Raw genomic sequence first — 15,154 nt, 5'->3', positions numbered from 1 at the left:
CCTCTGCGCCCCTCTCCCGGGGCCGTGTCCGCTCCTCCCCGTTCCTGCCCGGCCGGCGCCGCGCCGAGGCGGCATCTGAGGGCCAGACCGGAAGAGCGCCCGCCGCAGCAGCTCGGCAGTGCCCCGGACGGGGAGCGGGGAGTGCCGGCTGTGGGGATCCCTCCGCTCGCGGTGAGGTGCTGCCAACCAGTGCGCGCCATTTTGGGTGACTGGGCCGTGAGGAGCGGCGGGAGGTGAGCGGGGTCCGGGGTCGAGGAGCAGGAGCGGGGTGGTGGGTCGCGTTCTGCGGCCGAAGAGGTGCTGGTGGTGACGCGGAGGCCCTTCCCCAGTCTCCCGCAGTCCCGGGACCTGCCCCGCCCGCGCTGTGGGACGTTCTCTTTGGCTGGGGAGAGAGAGGGAATTCCCCCCGCGGCTCCTCGGGTGCAGCTGCGCCGATGGAGCCCGCCCAGGGCACTGTCCGAACTGTCCCTGGGCACCGGGCCGGACGCGGCGGGTCTCGCCGGGTGGCTGATGGGGCTGGTGTGGCCGCCCTGGCAGCCGGGCCAGGTCACGGCTCGCCCCGCGGTGGCCAGAGCAGCCGCCGGCAGGGAAGAATGGAGAGGCGAGATACAAACCAACGTCTTTCTATATAATATCTTTTCAGGAAGGTTGGGGTTTTTTTGATGAATGGTTATCGGCAAAGCAAAATGCAGTAATTAAATATCTTCAGAATTAGCTTTCTGTAGGATTAATGAGTTGAAATGGCTCCTGGGGAGACTGGGGGAGTGCCAGAGCGTGTGTTCAGTAAGCAGGAAGAGTGTGGGGAATGTGGAATGGCAGCTTTTCCTTCTCCTGACACGACTCTTACAACCTTAGTTTCTACAGTTCTTGGGTTAGTTATCTAGCTGGTTTATAACTTGCATATTGGTATGACAGAGATGGGCTTTTTTCTTCCAGTTGACTTTCCTGTTTCTTTAAAAATATCCAGGAAGTTTCCTGGATAGTTTCCTGGAAGTTTCCAAGGCCAAACCTGTTGGGCTTGGTTGGGTGCAGGGTTGTGAAGTGGAAGAGGTAATGATGAGCGCTGGAGGTCCAGCTATTTATAAATAACTAGATTCGGGAATGGCAGGCTTGGGCTTTGGGGGGAATTTCTTGGCCTCCCTGCTTCCAGTGACCCTCCCTCTTCTCCCCAGAAGGTGTTTATGATGCTGGGCTCTGGGTTCAAGGCCGAGCGCTTGCGAGTCAACCTGCGCCTTGTTATCAATCGCCTCAAACTGCTGGAGAAAAAGAAGAGTGAGTACTGGAGGGGGCAGGTGGGCTCCACCATACTTTTGGGGCTCAGGAGACTTAAAGAGGTTTTTCTGAAGTCAGGATGCTTTTGTGGGCCAAGTATTCAGTATTCTGCTCTTCCTAGCTGGACCTAGGCCTTACAGCCTGTCCCAGTGTGTGAGGGCCCAGAGGAGCAGGCTGGCTGGGGTTGGCTTCTCTCCATCTTCCTGGCAAGTGCTGGAGTGCAATGTGTGGAGTGGTAGCTGTGGGCTGTGTGTGCTCACAGCACAGTGGGAAACTCCCTGCGTGCTGTGGGAGCCTCTCCCCACTTGCCCTGCCCTGCCCTGACACAGATTAGGTCTGTGGTCCCGATTGACTCTGCAGGGAGGTTGTAGGTGCAGGAGTGTTTCCAGCAGCTAAAGCCCACTCTCCTGTCTCCTGTGAGTTAGTGTACTTGGACGTGGACACAAGGGCTCTGCCAAGCTCTGGCCAAGTGTCTCGTGCTGCAGAAGCTCAGTGGGGGAGAGAAGCTGGTGGTGGCTTTGGGTGTGGTGGGGACTGTGGGGGGTCTGGAGGCAGCAGCCCCAGGCAGCACGGTGACCATGCTCGGGGATGTGTGCTGCAGCTGAGTTGGCCCAGAAGGCAAGGAAGGAGATTGCAGATTACCTGGCAGCTGGAAAAGATGAGCGTGCCAGGATTCGTGTGGAGCACATCATCCGTGAAGATTACCTTGTGGAGGCCATGGAGATCCTGGAGCTGTACTGTGATCTGCTGCTTGCCCGCTTTGGCTTGATCCAGTCCATGAAGTAAGCTCTGGCTGAGAGGGTCCTGGGCTCAGGGAGGGACACTGCTGGGGCATGTCTGGGGTACAGAAGGGCACCTGTGTTTGTCTCAGTGTCCTAAGGCCCTCAGAGACCTTTTCTTCCCCAGGCAGGAAAGACTCTGGTGCCCAATGTGGAGGATGGGAGCTTTGAGGCTGAGCAGATTGAGAGAAGCAAAGGCAGGGTGCATGAGAGAACTGTTTATTGTGTCCTAGGGAGCTGGACTCTGGCCTGGCAGAGGCGGTATCGACCCTGATTTGGGCTGCACCACGTCTCCAGTCGGAAGTGGCCGAGCTGAAGATTGTGAGTAGAGTTCTTTGAGGGTGTTGTGCATGCAGGGTGGAGATGATGCTGCCAGAAGCTGGTGGAAGCCCTTGTTTGGGACTTTGTGTCGTTAAAACAGAGGATGTGTTTTCATGGGCTCTGCAGATGGAGACCAGGTGTCCCTGGAGCATCCAGGGTGGCTGTGGCTGCTGAACAGGGATGCTCAGTGGCAGAAATGAGAGGGAGGGGGGTGGCTGTGGGGCCTACAGCAGGTGTGCAGTGTGTGGTGGGGGAAAGCAAAAGTATGCGTCTTCCTAGAGTTTCTCTCCTATTGCAGGTTGCTGACCAGCTGTGTGCCAAGTACAGCAAGGAGTACGGGAAGCTGTGCCGGACAAACCAGATTGGGACAGTCAATGACAGGGTAATGAACTGGTGGAACAGCTGGAGCTGGCAGAGCAGCCACGCCTGCTGAGGCTCACTGCCCCTTGGGCCTGTGGCCAGTGGGTGATGCCCACAGTCCCTGCAGAGCAGGGCGGGCAGATGGAGCCCACCTGTGTTGGAGCACGGTGCTGAGAGCCTGGGCAGGGGGGAGCACATGGAGCCCTGGCCTGTTGCTGCCCACAGTGTGCTGCACTGGACAGAGAGGCTTCCCCAGGGCTGCCCAGTGCTTCCTGGTGGCCCTGGCTGGGATAGAGCTGGCATGGTGCTGGGCCAGAGCTGTGGGGTGCTCCACTGCCCCAGCCCCACTGAGTTTCTCCATCCCTGTGTTCCAGCTGATGCACAAACTGAGCGTTGAGGCGCCGCCCAAGATCTTGGTGGAGAGATACCTCATCGAGATTGCTAAGAACTACAATGTGCCCTATGAGCCTGACTCTGTGGTGATGGTGAGTGAGCCGTGGGCTGTGGCATTGTAGTGAACTTGGTGATCATTGTGCTTTGGTGTCTTCTAGACAGCCCCAGCACAGCACGGTCCTTGTTCCTTCCCACAGCCCTACAGCATGTGCCCGTAGTTACTCATGCAACTGCTTGGTTCCTGTTCTGTTTTCTGTTAATACCACTGTATAGCTGCTCTCTGTTCTGTCCTCGTTGTTTATTCCCATCTTGTCCAGTGACAAAGGCTGCATCTACTGCTGTTCAGAGGGCAGTGATTGGAACAGAGATGTGGTGGTGAGCAGAATTCTTCCACCCTTTCCAGGCTGAAGCCCCAGCAGGTGGAGAAGCAGATCTAATTGATGTGGGGTTCACGGATGATGTGAAGAAGGGTGGCCATGGAGGGGGTGGAGGTGGTGGATTTACAGCCCCGATGATGGGTCATGATGGGTTAGTACCCATGCCCGTGATGATGCCTATGCCCATGCCAACACCAAATCCGCCCTTCTCCTATCCACCTCCAAAGGGACCGGTAAGTTTCTTGGCTTTGTGTGTTTCCTTTTTCTGTGAAAGACTCTTGAGTGTGGTGCTTAGCCCTGTGCCTGCTGACTAGAAAGTGTCTGTACCTGATAGCTTGATTTGTCAGAAGGCCATTGTTTTGGTGTGAGGTTACATGGGATGGGGACTGTTGGCAGTGCAGCTGAAGCTTCGTGTTGCTTCTTGACTGTGGAGGTTCCTACCCCTCTTCTCCAGCCAGCCCTCTTTGCCTTCAGGGAACAGAGGAGTCCAGACTTAACTCCTGAGGCAGTCTTCTGACTGCCAGGCTTTTGTCCAGGAGTTGGAGCTGCACTTCGAAGTTGGTAGGCTGGTAGTGTGCCAAGATTCAGTCAAGGAAATCAGGTGAGTTTTTTGGGGTGGGAACAGCACAGAAAAATGCAGAAGAGCCCTGCCTTCAGACCTGCAAGGGAAGGAGACTGAGCCAATGACTCTTGCAGATGACTTTCTGTGAGGGTGGAATGTGGGAGCTGAAAAGAGCCCCATTCTCTAAATTCAGTCATTTACAGGATATCTCTGTAGACTGAGAGTATCAGAATAGTGGGATGGCTTGGAGTCTTAACATGGTCCCAGTAGTGCTGCAGTGGTTTTTGTGGAAAACCTGGGCCAAGTATCATCAGCTGGCTGTTGGCCCAGGCATAAACGTGCTGAGGACTTGCGCCAAGTCTGCATCCTTGAGGCATTGTTGTGTTACAAGTGAGGGTGTAATACAGAGCCTTGTGTGAGGCAGAAATCTCCTTCCTGTTCTGTGATACTGCACACAGGGCCAAAAATGGCAGAGTATTCCCTTTTTGTCCTGGTACTACTTATGCCTTGGAAGATGAAGTGTTTACCTGTGCTGATTCTTTAGAATAATCCTGTTAGCTGGGTCTGCCTGCACCAGGTGACTACAACTGACTTAATACTTGAGAATCTTTTACTTGTATCATAAACTCAATCCAGTTGGATACTTGCCTGCATTTATCTAAGACTACTTCCTGTGGCTCCTGTAGCAGCTGTAGGTGTGGTATCCCAGGTGAGTAGTGTGGTGCATGACTGATCTCTCTGTACAGGAGAACTTCAGTGGCCTGCCAGTGGGGACCTACCAGCCTTTCACTAACATCCACCCACCACCAATTCCGGCAAACCCACCCACATATGAGTCTGTAAGTGCCTGAGCTGAATGGCCATTGCAGGCAGCAGGGGACCCTCAAAGAGAGTGCAGTGGTAGCCACAGAGAAGGGAAGTGTTCATTAAGGACACTGCTGCCAACCTTTGGAGCTTTTGGGGTGGTGCTGGCATTGCTTACGGGTGAATCACTGAGTGCGCGTGATGGGAGGATGACTTGTGGGAAGAAGTTCCTTGTTCAGCTCTGTGCTTTGGCTGCAAAGGAAAGCCAACATTTCTCTTGCTGCATCATTCAAGTAGTGATAAACAGTTAACAAGCAGAAGCAGAGTCTACAAATTCTGGTCTTTGCAATGTGAAGGGTTTATCGTCTCGAGTCTGTTTAATTATGGCTTTTGAACTAATTAATAGCCTGAATGACAATTTTGGCTGACCCAGATGCTGTATGTTTAAACACTCTTTCTTTCCCAGACTTCACTCAGTCCTTGGGGAACAATGAAAGAGAGGCTGGAGACTTCCCTTTTTTTGCTTGTTTGTGGTTTTGTTGCTGTAGTTCATGGTCATGCCTCCCCCACTCTGCCTTTGGTGACATGGTGCTTGTTTTTGTGTTATCCAGAGTAGGGAGGAGCTGTGTTGAACCTTGGGCTCCCTGCACAACAGCCTGAGTTCGGGAGGGGCAGGCACAGGCACAGCAGTGCAGGTGAACTGGGTGGGGATGGATGTTGCTGGCTGCAGCCTGCAGGAAATGAGAAGCTTTAACAGCACAGCTGGGTGTGCTGTGGGCCTTTGTCCCAGCTAGACCAAAACCTGAGTTTGCATCATTTCATATCCTGCTGCTAGTCACAAGGGCCTGTCAGTGGTTTATGAGGAAGGGCAGAAGAGCTGTGATGACATGGGTGAAGAGGGCAGTCTTTTTGCACTCATGCTCTTGAATGTTTCAGACCTGATAGTGGATATGCTCCGTTGATTCAGTTCCAGAACATAGTCAGTGAAGCTGCTTTAATTGAAAGGGAGGGAAAAGAAAGCTGAAGTGCTGCCTCTGTTTCTTGGGAAGAGAGGCAGATTGTTCCAAAGCCAGGGCTACCTGCTCAGGGCAGGGAGGAATGTGCACTGCTCTGCTGGGACTGTGCCGCTTAGCTCTGCCTGCATGCTGAAGTGACCGTGCCTGGTGGGACAGAGCTGTAGTAACTGAGAGTCTTTTTCAGATTGATGAGCCAAATGCTGACAAGGACATTGCTGCACCAGTGCCTGGTGAGTATGTCCAGGGGTTTGGGAAACCAGTGGGTGTTAGGGGCTGTTCAGAAAAACCCACTGGTGCTGTCTGTTTCCTGGGGTGAGCTTTACTTTATGCAGCTCCATTTGGCCCAGTGAGCGTGTGCTGACAGTGAGATGCAATGATACTTCTCTTTTAAACAGGGCCTGAGCCCAAGCCAGAAGCTTCTCCTAAACCAAGAGCTGGAGCTCCTAATACCTTTGATAACTTTGTGCTGCCTGAATTACCGTCTGTGCCAGACACGCTGCCAACGGCATCTGCTGGCGCCAACTCCTCCGCCTCAGAAGACATTGACTTTGATGATCTTTCTCGGAGATTTGAGGAGCTAAAGAAGAAGACATAAAACTTTCTGGGCTGCAGGAAGGAGAGGCAGGAGCTTCTCTCTGAAAAAGACTCTCCTTGAAATTGGTTTCCTGTATTAACCTCAAATGAACACGCTCTCCTTTTTGAGCTCTCTTCCTACTATACTTACACCAAATGCTGCCACTTTCCTGATCTTTGTTGCTCCAGGAGGTGAACTGTAGGGAATTGTGCAAGATTGGGCCCCTGTCAGTCTGAGTAGATGTATGGGAAAGTTGTGCCTGATGTTCTGGGCACTGTTCCTGGCTGCCTTCATGATGGCTCTGTGCTCCCAGAGGAGGCTCCCTCTCGGGGAGCCCTTGCTGGCCTTCATGGTGTTCTCGGGGGGGGGGGTCTGTTCCCAAGGCATCATGTTCTGCCTGGGCCTACTTGAGAGCACGACTGGCAGGGCTAGGCGGCTTCTGCTGCCCAGGGGCTCCCCTAGCTGCTCTGCTGCGCTCTTGGGAATCTGATGGGATATGCGGCAGCACCTTGTTTTTCCCCGGGCCAGGGGTGGGGCCTCCTAGGGCTGTACTTCACCTGTTCGTGATGCTGCCACACCTGTACGGTCCCTGTCCTGTGCCTGTCCGTGAAGTCGCAGACGCTTCCCGCGGTTCCAATAAAGCGAGGCCCGGGATCCGTCCTGTGCGCGCGCCGCGCGGGCGGGGCCGGGAGCGCCCCCCAGCGGGGCCCCGCCCTGAACTGCTGCTGCTGCTTCTGCGTCGCTATTGGGTGGAAGGGTCCGCGCTCCCCCAATCACCGAGGGGGATCCCGGAAGTGCTCGCACGTGGCGGGCTGAGCCCATGGCGGCGCCGCTGCGCGTGAGCGGGGGCAGATCGGGACCGGCCCGGCGGGGCCGTTCGCGGGGACGGGGCGGCTGGGGCTGGAGCGGGGCGGGACGGGACGGGTGGAGTGGGATCCGGGGCCGTAGTGCCGGGATATAAGGGTATGGCCTGGGATGGGGGGAAAGGGAGTGCCGGTACCAGGATGGGATGGGTACCGGGGTGGGATGGGTGCGGGGGGTGGAATGGGATCGGTGCCGGTACCAGGATGGGATGGGTGTTGGTGAGGGTGCCGGGTTGGGATCGGTACCAGGATGGGATGGGTGCTGGTGCCGGTAGGGAATGGGGAGGGGATCGGTACCGGGATGGAGGGGTGCTGGTGCCGGTAGAGGGGATCGGTGCCGGTGCACCGCTGACGGCTGTGGGCAGGGGCGGCTGCGGGCGCTGGCACTGGGAGGCTGCGGGCTGCTGCTGGGCTCGGCGCTGGCGGCAGGAGACGAGCGGCTCTACGCGACGGCGGTGATGCCCGCGCTCCGGGCGCTGCCCCCCGAGACCGCCCACGGCCTGGCTCTGCGCGCTGCTGCCCTTGGGCTGCTGCCCTCCGCCCGTCCCGACGGCCCCGCGCTGGTGCGGCTCTGGCGGGGGGAGATCGGGGGTGGGGCGGGGCGGGGATTGGGGCAGGGAGTCGGGAGGGCGGAGTGGACGGGGGGCGGGCGGTCGGGTGCCAGTGGAAACCTGTCACAGTCCGCGGGGGAAGACGAGGGTCTCTCGGGCAGGCACTCCATGGGGCAGAGGAAGGGAGGTCAGGGGAGGCAGCTGGAGTTGTTCGGGAGGGGTCTGGAGCGAGGCCCCGGCTGTGGTTTCTGCGGTCGGTGGGCTCTGACCCAGACCTGTCCCCGCAGGAGGTGCGAGTCCTCGGGCAGCGATTCCGCAACCCCCTGGGCCTGGCCGCTGGCTTTGACAAGCAGGGTGAGGCTGTGGACGGGCTGTACAAGATGGGCTTTGGCTTTGTGGAAGTGGGGACCGTCACACCCAAGCCCCAGGAAGGGAACCCCAAGCCCAGGGTCTTCCGGCTGGCAGAGGACGAGGCGGTCATCAACAGGTGGGATCTGAGGGCAGTGTTCAGCCGTGTCCTGCAGTCTGCCCACCTCGAGGGTGGTTATTTGGGGAAGGTCAGGGGTGATTTTCACCCCATGTCTGGCTTGCACTCAAAGGGCAGCAAGTCCCTCTGTGCCAGCACCTGCGGGTGCACGTGGCAGTGCAAGGTTATTTGGGTGGTCCCAGCTCTGTGGTTGGTGCTGTGGTGGCTTTTGGGTTGGATGTGCTGAGCAGAGCTGCAGAGACTACGCGTCTGCCTTGTTTCTCCTGTGTTCTGTTTGGGGTTTGTGGACACTAGCCCAGCCCTGAACCATCTGTCCTGGTGCAGGTATGGATTCAACAGCCATGGCCATGTTGCAGTGGAGCATAGGCTACGGGCCCGCCAGGAGACACAGACCAGGCTCACTGGTGGTGAGACAAGCTTGTAAGACTTTGCTCTTGGGGTCTGCAGGGTGGGTTTGGGGGTCTCCCAGGTAGCTGTAGGCCAGAAAAGGTGTGTAACACCAGTGTCCAGGCACAGGAGCACCCTGGCCAGAGCAAGGTACACTCAAACAGCAGGACCCTCTTGGGGCTGTAGCCTCTCCCCTTGGGATTGTGATTAGCCACCTTTCTCCTGCCATTTTCTTTGGGACCGAGCTGCACATACTGCTTTAGGCAGAACATGTTAAAGCCAAAGCTAAAAGGACCCCAGCTGGGCAGATCCTGACAGCAACCTCTGCCAGGCTGTGGTGCTGGGAGGTGCTGAGCGGGGCAGCTGTGGCGATGCTCCTGTGGCTGTGGGACAGTGCCAGGCCCATTCCCATGAAATACATGGGCTGCATATCCCCATCTTGATTTTAGCTGGTCCTAGAGCCTCCCTTTTTGGTACTCTGGCCCTTGGGTGGGGGTTGGTCCTGCCCTAGTTTAGCCATGTCTATGTTCCAGCGGGGATGCCCCTTGGAATCAACCTGGGCAAGAACAAGAGCTCCATAGACGCTGCAGCTGACTACGTGGCTGGGGTCCGGACACTGGGCCCTTTGGCTGACTACCTGGTTGTGAACGTGTCCAGCCCGAACACCCCAGGGCTACGAGACCTACAGGGCAAGACTGAGCTGCAGGACCTGCTGAGAAAGGTGGGTCACTTCCCCCAGCCAGCCCAACCTGCAGCTGCAGCACTGGATGCATCATGTGCCCTGGCAGTGTCTGCTCCACTCCAGCCAGTGGGTTTGCCCTGGCACAGGGATAAGTGGGGCGGCTCCCAGGAGTGGCAGGCAGGATTGCTGAGATGTCCCCTGATCAGCTGCTGCCGTGGGGTGCACCAGGGCACTGTACCCCAGCAAAAGGCTCAGGAGCAGTGAGGTATCGCCATCCACTCTGTTCCTGCCAGAGGCAGCAAGTCACCCACCCCACGGCTTTGGGTGTCCTTGGGGTCCTGTGCTGGCCGTGTGCCCTAGGCCCTGTACTGAGGGTGCCTCTCTGTCAAGAATGCCATGTAGAGGAGCAGGGCCTGTCCCTGTGCTGGTTGGCACCTGTGGCTCCTGGTCAGACATGAGGTTTCTCCCTGCCATGCATTGCCATGTGCACCCGCAGGTGCTGGCAGAGAGGGACCTGCTGCCCTGCGAGCACAAGCCAGCCGTGCTGGTGAAGATTGCCCCTGATCTCACTGCACAGGACAAGCGCGACATTGCCAGCGTTATCTGCGAGGTGAGATGGGAAGGGAAGGCTGGTGTGCCTCCTGCCTCACCTCACACAGCACGGGGGCAGGACCATGGCACTCCTGACAGGTCTCCTCTCTGAAAGATAGGTGCACCTGCAGCTCCCTGGCTGCCATAGGGGTGGTATCCTGGGTAGCTTGGAGTCTGTGAGGACCTATGTGTGTCAACCAGACCTTGGGTGACTCAGATAGTCCAAGCAGTGAGGGGCAGCTGCTTTGTGCCCAGGGATGTTTCTGGGGTTATGTGCTGGGGGAGCCCTGACCTGGCATCCCAGGAATGGGATGGGATGGGATGGGATGGGGGGGAGCTGCTTGTTGCTGCTGTGTCCTCACGCTGCTGACCCCCTCAGCTAGGTGTGGATGGGCTGATTGTCAGCAACACCACCGTGAGCCGCCCCAGCAGCCTCCAGAGCAGGCAGCGCATGGAGCCCGGGGGCCTCAGCGGGAAGCCCCTGCGGGAGCTCTCCACACAGACCATCAGGGAGATGTACTGCCTCACCCAAGGTGGGAGCAGAGCAGGGCTTGGGGGGTGCATGCCCTCATTGCCTGTGCCTTCCTGAACCTGTGCCTGCCCACAGGCCGGGTGCCCATCATCGGGGTGGGTGGGGTGAGCAGCGGGCGGGATGCCCTGGAGAAGATCCGTGCCGGAGCCTCCCTTGTGCAGCTGTACACAGCCCTTGTGTACCACGGGCCACCAGTGGTGGGGGCAGTGAAGCGGGAACTGGAGGAGCTGCTGAGGTGAGGGGGCTCCAGGCACCTCCCCAGGGAGCCCCTGGGCCCAGGGTGGCTCTGAACAACTTTGTGCTGGTGCCCAAGCAGTGCACCACCAGGCTGAGCTGCAGTGCCAGGCTGGCCCTGCCATCTCGCACTGTCCCTGGTTAGGGAGCAGGGCTTCAAGAACGTCATGGAGGCGGTTGGAGCAGATCACCGGTGCTGACATGCTGCAGAACCAAGGTCTAGCCAGGAGGAGCCATGGCTGAGCAGGAATGAGTCTGATAATTCCAGTACTGGGCAGGCTGGGACCAAGCCTCTGATGGGTGAAGCAGGGGCTGCATTAGTGGGGAGCAGGGGAGGGGACCTCCACACCAGTGCCACTGCCCAGGGCTGTGTTTTGGCTTTCCTGTGGGCAGCCGAACCCAGCCCAAGTATCAATAAACATTTGGCTCACGTAGTCGTGTATGCTGCTCCAGGGATACCTCGTGGGCTGGAGGGACACAGCCCAGGTCTCCTGAGCCAAGCAGGATCGGCTCTCTATGTTGCTCCCACTTTTCTGGTGGGAGAAGCTGCAGGATAGCTGAGCTCTGGGATGAACCGACAGAAGTGCACCAGGGCTCCCCTCATAGAGATCTCTGCCCGAGGCCAGGCACTTGGGGTTGCTGGGTGCCAGTTCTTCCCTTTGCTGCCAGTACAAAGCTGTTTGGAGATGGCTGTGGTTATGCCCTGTTATTGTTGTGGAAAAGGTCTGATTGGTAGTGCTTCTGCCTGTTGGTTTTGTTTCTGGAGCCTCCAGCACTGACTGTTCCTTCGCCCTGAACTTCCTGCAGTTACCTTGGGCTTTGCTTGAACAAGAGCTTGCCCTGGACACAACATTTCTTTTGGCAGCCTTTCGCAGTCCACCCTGCAGAGCAGGATTGCGCCACAGCACTTCCCCAAAGTTGTTTACAACTCCTGCCCCTGCTCCGAGTGGCACTCTGCTCATGTCAGGGTCATCACCCACCTGCCTCCCCCTTCTGCAGCCCCCTGCACCAGCCACTTCATGTCCCAGATTCTCTGCTGTGGGCAGGTGACACCTATCGCTGCTCTAACAGGGAATTCACCTGATCTGTCGGCCAAGGTGTTGATGTGCTTTGGAGAGTGCCTGGGAGACTCTTGCTCTTTCAGGCTGAGGGTGACACAGCACCTTCCTAAGGTACTGGTGCTGTTCACGGATCAGAGCTGCCAAGCCCTGATGCATTTGGTGCTGGACTCAAGCCTTCTGTGTGGTGGTACAAGTATGGCTGCTGCTGGATCAGGGATGTCAAGCTCTGCATTGTTTGGGGACACAAATGCCCCATGAGATGGGAAGAAGCACATAGAGGATGGGAAAGCCACCTGGGGTGTCTGGGACCAGCCACAGATGTCCCTCCTGAGCCCGAAGAGCTGGAGCATCCAAGGGGCAGGGGGGCACTGGCAAGACCCTGGCAGGCCAAGCTTCAATGGCTCAGGGCTGGGGCTAGCACCACATGCTATGAATGGTTTTGGGGTGGCTTCCCTGCAGCACTGGCTCCCTCCTCTCCTGCTGCCCCTCAGCTGTACTCCTGCTGGAGGCAGACTGCTCGTGGGAATAGGCTGATGTGCTCTGCCCTGCACCCCTGCTGCCCAGCCACATCCAGCTGGGCACTGGCCAGCAGTTGCTGCTGTGAGTTCCCGTAAGCCTGGGTTGAGCCCTCGATGCTGCTGACAAACAACCTGCACCCCTGGGGCCAGGGGCTGCCAGGACACAGGGCTGTGGCCCCTCTGCGTGGGAAGGGGTGGGTACTGGTTGGAAGCCGGATTGGCTGCAGTCCCTCAGAACCTGTCCCTAGTGTGGGACATGCTGCTCCCCTTGGCCAGCAGGGTGGCACTGCCCAGGGCACTGGTACCCCAGCTCTGGGTGGGTGTGCCCTGACTGTGAGCAAAGCCAGGCACAGGATGGGATGGGACCTGGCTCCTGGGACCCAGCTTCTCCTGCCAGCACTGGGGTGGTCACCTGTGCCCTGCAGGGACTGTGGTAGGTGTGGGCACAGGGCAGGTTTGCCAAGGGCAGAGGCTGGTCTGCTCTCTGTGAGCCTCAGCTGGTGTCACAGTGCCAGGGCACTAGTCTGCAGCCAGACCCCCCCATATTTGTAGCTACAAAATCCGGGAAACTCTTGGCACATTGGCTTCCCGTGGGGGCTTGGCAGCTTCCCGAGAGCCTCTGCCAAGCCGGCAGAGAGCCAGGTGGGGCTTTTTGTGCTCCTCCTGCTGGGAAAGGTGCTGGCTGCAGGCAGCAGGGTCAGGAGGTCTGGAGCTCTTGAGCTGCACCAGGGGGAGGGAGGTGACAATAAAAGGGGTGAGGAGGGAGCCCCGAGCAGCAGTGACCTGCAGGAGGAGGCTGCTGTGAGCAGGGAGCTGCCAGCATGGGGTAAGCAACACTGACATGTCCCTCCATGTGCTCGGTGCTCTGTCTGTCCTGCTTGCCTGGCTGAGGGCCTGGCTGAGGACCTGGCCCTGCTGAGGGCCATGGCAGAACCCATATTGGGCCTGGAAGCACCCCAGGTCCCAACACTGCAGCCTTGCCCTCTGCAGCAGCAGGGTCCAGGTCTGGCTCCTGGCTGTCTGATGGGCAGCCCCGAGGGCCCTCCTGGGACAGGACAGGAGCCCAAACAGGGTCCTGGTGGAGCCCACAGCTGGGAGCAGGGGAGCTTTCTGGGAGCGCTCTGCTGATGCTGCCCTCTTCTCCCTGCAGACCTGCAGAGCTGCTGATCGCTGGCCTGGCCTGGAGCGTGCTGGGGACTGCAGCTGCCACCGGTACCTTCCAGGGCAGGCAGGGAGCACTGGGGTTCAGACGAAGGGGAGGGGACTTGGCAGGGAGCAGGCAGGGTCAGGGAAGATGGAACTAGGGAGGGACCCAATGGAGGTGGGAGCATGTCCTGGGCTTGGTGCTCTGGGCCAGCTGAGCATTGTCTGCCTGCAGAGCGGAGCTGTGCAAAGCCTGCGGAGATTGAACACGGCCACGTGGAGCACCTGGTGGTCAGGTACCGCTGCGACCCATACTACCGGCTGCGCGGCTCCGATGATGGTGAGGCACATCCCCAGCTCCAGGGGATGCAAGGGGCTGCCCCAATGCCAGGGATGCAGCCCCCTACCCCACTTCCTCAGGGGTATGAGTAGCTTCATCTGCTCACCCAAGCCCCAGGGAGGTACAAGCACCTCTGTGCCTCCCTGGCTGCAGGGCAGGGATGTTGACTCTGGTTTCTCTTCAAAGGGACATACAAATGTGATGGGAATCAGGTGTGGGTGAGTCCTGAAGCTGGTAAGGAGGTGCCTGTCTGCGAGCCAGGTGAGAGCAGAGTCACAGGGGCTGGGGCTGTGAAAAGCAGGGCAGCTGTGGGGCCGTGAGCAGTCTGTGCAGTCAAAGGGCTGTAGGGGCTGCTGAGCTCCACTGGGCTGAGAGGGCTCAACCTGGGCCCTGCTCTGTCCTATGCAGTGTGTGGGAAGCCAAAGAACCCCCCCAGGCAGATGCAGCGCATCATTGGGGGTCTGCTGGCTCAGAAGGGCAGCTTCCCTTGGCAGGCCCGGATGGTGACCCGCCACAACCTCACTGTGGGGGCCACACTTATCAGTGATCAGTGGCTGCTAACCACTGGCAGGAACGTGTACCTGAACCACAGCGAGAACACCAATCCAGAGGAGATTGCCCCTACGCTGCAGCTGTTCCTGGGCAGCCGGAAGCAGCCTGCCTTGGGCATCGAGCGCATCGTGCTGCACCCTGGCTACCCACAGACTGTGGACCTGGCCCTGCTGAAGCTCAAACAGAAGGTGCTTGTTGGAGAGGAAGTGATGCCCATCTGCCTGCCCCAGAAAGACTACGTGCAGCCAGGGCGGGTGGGCTATGTCTCAGGCTGGGGCCGTGGTGCCACCTTCGCCTTCTCTGACATGCTGAAGTATGTGATGCTCCCAGTGGCTGAGGACAAGCAGTGCCAGGAGTACTACAGGGCACGGAATGCGTCCTACTGGGTGCAGCCCATCCTCAGCAACAATACCTTCTGCGTGGGCATGAGTGAGCTGCGGGAGGACACCTGCTATGGGGATGCTGGTGGGGCCTTTGCTGTGCAGGACCCTGATGATGACACCTGGTACGCAGCTGGCATCCTCAGCTATGACAAGACCTGCACGGCCGCCAAGTACGGTGTGTACGTGGACGTGCAGCGCGTCTTGGCCTGGGTGAAGGAGACAGTTACAGCCAGCTGAGGGGCCGTGGGGGAATAAAACTGTCCTGCCTCGGGCTGCAGGCTGTGTCTCTGTGCAGACTGTGTGTGTGTGTGTCTGTCTGTCCGCAGGCTCTGTGTCTGTGCAGCACATGGGCCTGTCTGCGCAGGGGCGAGC

General features: G+C 58.4%; 2 protein-coding genes across 12 annotated transcripts; both read left to right on the top strand.

The window, feature by feature from the left end:
• Nucleotides 1-7,177, top strand: IST1 (IST1 factor associated with ESCRT-III). 5 transcript variants are annotated; one of them, XM_064670532.1, is made up of 10 exons: nucleotides 22-233; nucleotides 1,173-1,272; nucleotides 1,874-2,054; nucleotides 2,285-2,372; nucleotides 2,671-2,754; nucleotides 3,107-3,217; nucleotides 3,529-3,735; nucleotides 4,811-4,903; nucleotides 6,069-6,114; nucleotides 6,280-7,177. In XM_064670532.1, the coding sequence occupies exons 2-10, from the start codon at nucleotides 1,182-1,184 to the stop codon at nucleotides 6,477-6,479; spliced, it is 1,101 nt and encodes a 366-aa protein (XP_064526602.1). In that variant the 5' UTR covers nucleotides 22-233; nucleotides 1,173-1,181; the 3' UTR covers nucleotides 6,480-7,177. The 5 variants fall into 5 exon arrangements, with proteins under 5 accessions (XP_064526603.1, XP_064526602.1, XP_064526605.1 ...); XM_064670535.1 differs by having other exon boundaries at nucleotides 27-233; nucleotides 4,811-4,899; nucleotides 6,280-6,586; XM_064670530.1 differs by having other exon boundaries at nucleotides 30-233; nucleotides 1,176-1,272; nucleotides 6,280-6,586.
• Nucleotides 7,178-7,237: 60 nt separating this feature from the next.
• Nucleotides 7,238-15,076, top strand: DHODH (dihydroorotate dehydrogenase (quinone)). 7 transcript variants are annotated; one of them, XM_064670475.1, is made up of 12 exons: nucleotides 7,264-7,296; nucleotides 7,687-7,884; nucleotides 8,160-8,359; nucleotides 8,684-8,766; nucleotides 9,280-9,467; nucleotides 9,925-10,038; nucleotides 10,399-10,552; nucleotides 10,627-10,786; nucleotides 13,515-13,588; nucleotides 13,743-13,847; nucleotides 14,034-14,108; nucleotides 14,256-15,076. In XM_064670475.1, exons 1-12 carry the CDS (start codon nucleotides 7,279-7,281, stop codon nucleotides 15,017-15,019), a joined length of 2,133 nt encoding a protein of 710 aa, XP_064526545.1. In that variant the 5' UTR covers nucleotides 7,264-7,278; the 3' UTR covers nucleotides 15,020-15,076. The 7 variants fall into 7 exon arrangements, with proteins under 7 accessions (XP_064526548.1, XP_064526545.1, XP_064526544.1 ...); XM_064670474.1 differs by lacking the exon at nucleotides 7,264-7,296 and having other exon boundaries at nucleotides 7,585-7,884; nucleotides 13,515-13,576; XM_064670478.1 differs by lacking the exons at nucleotides 13,515-13,588; nucleotides 13,743-13,847; nucleotides 14,034-14,108; nucleotides 14,256-15,076 and adding an exon at nucleotides 10,931-11,219 and having other exon boundaries at nucleotides 7,238-7,296.
• Nucleotides 15,077-15,154: the final 78 nt, after the last annotated feature.

The sequence above is a fragment of the Pseudopipra pipra genome, chromosome 14, assembly GCF_036250125.1.
Source record: "Pseudopipra pipra isolate bDixPip1 chromosome 14, bDixPip1.hap1, whole genome shotgun sequence".
Taxonomy (NCBI): Eukaryota; Metazoa; Chordata; class Aves; order Passeriformes; family Pipridae; genus Pseudopipra; species Pseudopipra pipra.
The sequence above is the reverse complement of the archived record's forward strand: the minus strand, read 5'-3'. Positions and strand labels throughout refer to the sequence as shown.

Coding starts and splice junctions, on each gene's coding strand:
- IST1 (XM_064670532.1), top strand. CDS start 1,182: ATGATGCTGGGCTCTGGGTTCAAGGCCGAGCGCTTGCGAGTCAACCTG. Junction 2,755..3,106: donor TTGGGACAGTCAATGACAGG/GTAATGAACTGG, acceptor CCTGTGTTCCAG/CTGATGCACAAACTGAGCGT. Junction 3,736..4,810: donor ATCCACCTCCAAAGGGACCG/GTAAGTTTCTTG, acceptor CTCTCTGTACAG/GAGAACTTCAGTGGCCTGCC.
- DHODH (XM_064670474.1), top strand. CDS start 7,600: ATGGGGAGGGGATCGGTACCGGGATGGAGGGGTGCTGGTGCCGGTAGA. Junction 10,039..10,398: donor TTGCCAGCGTTATCTGCGAG/GTGAGATGGGAA, acceptor TGACCCCCTCAG/CTAGGTGTGGATGGGCTGAT. Junction 10,553..10,626: donor GATGTACTGCCTCACCCAAG/GTGGGAGCAGAG, acceptor GCCTGCCCACAG/GCCGGGTGCCCATCATCGGG.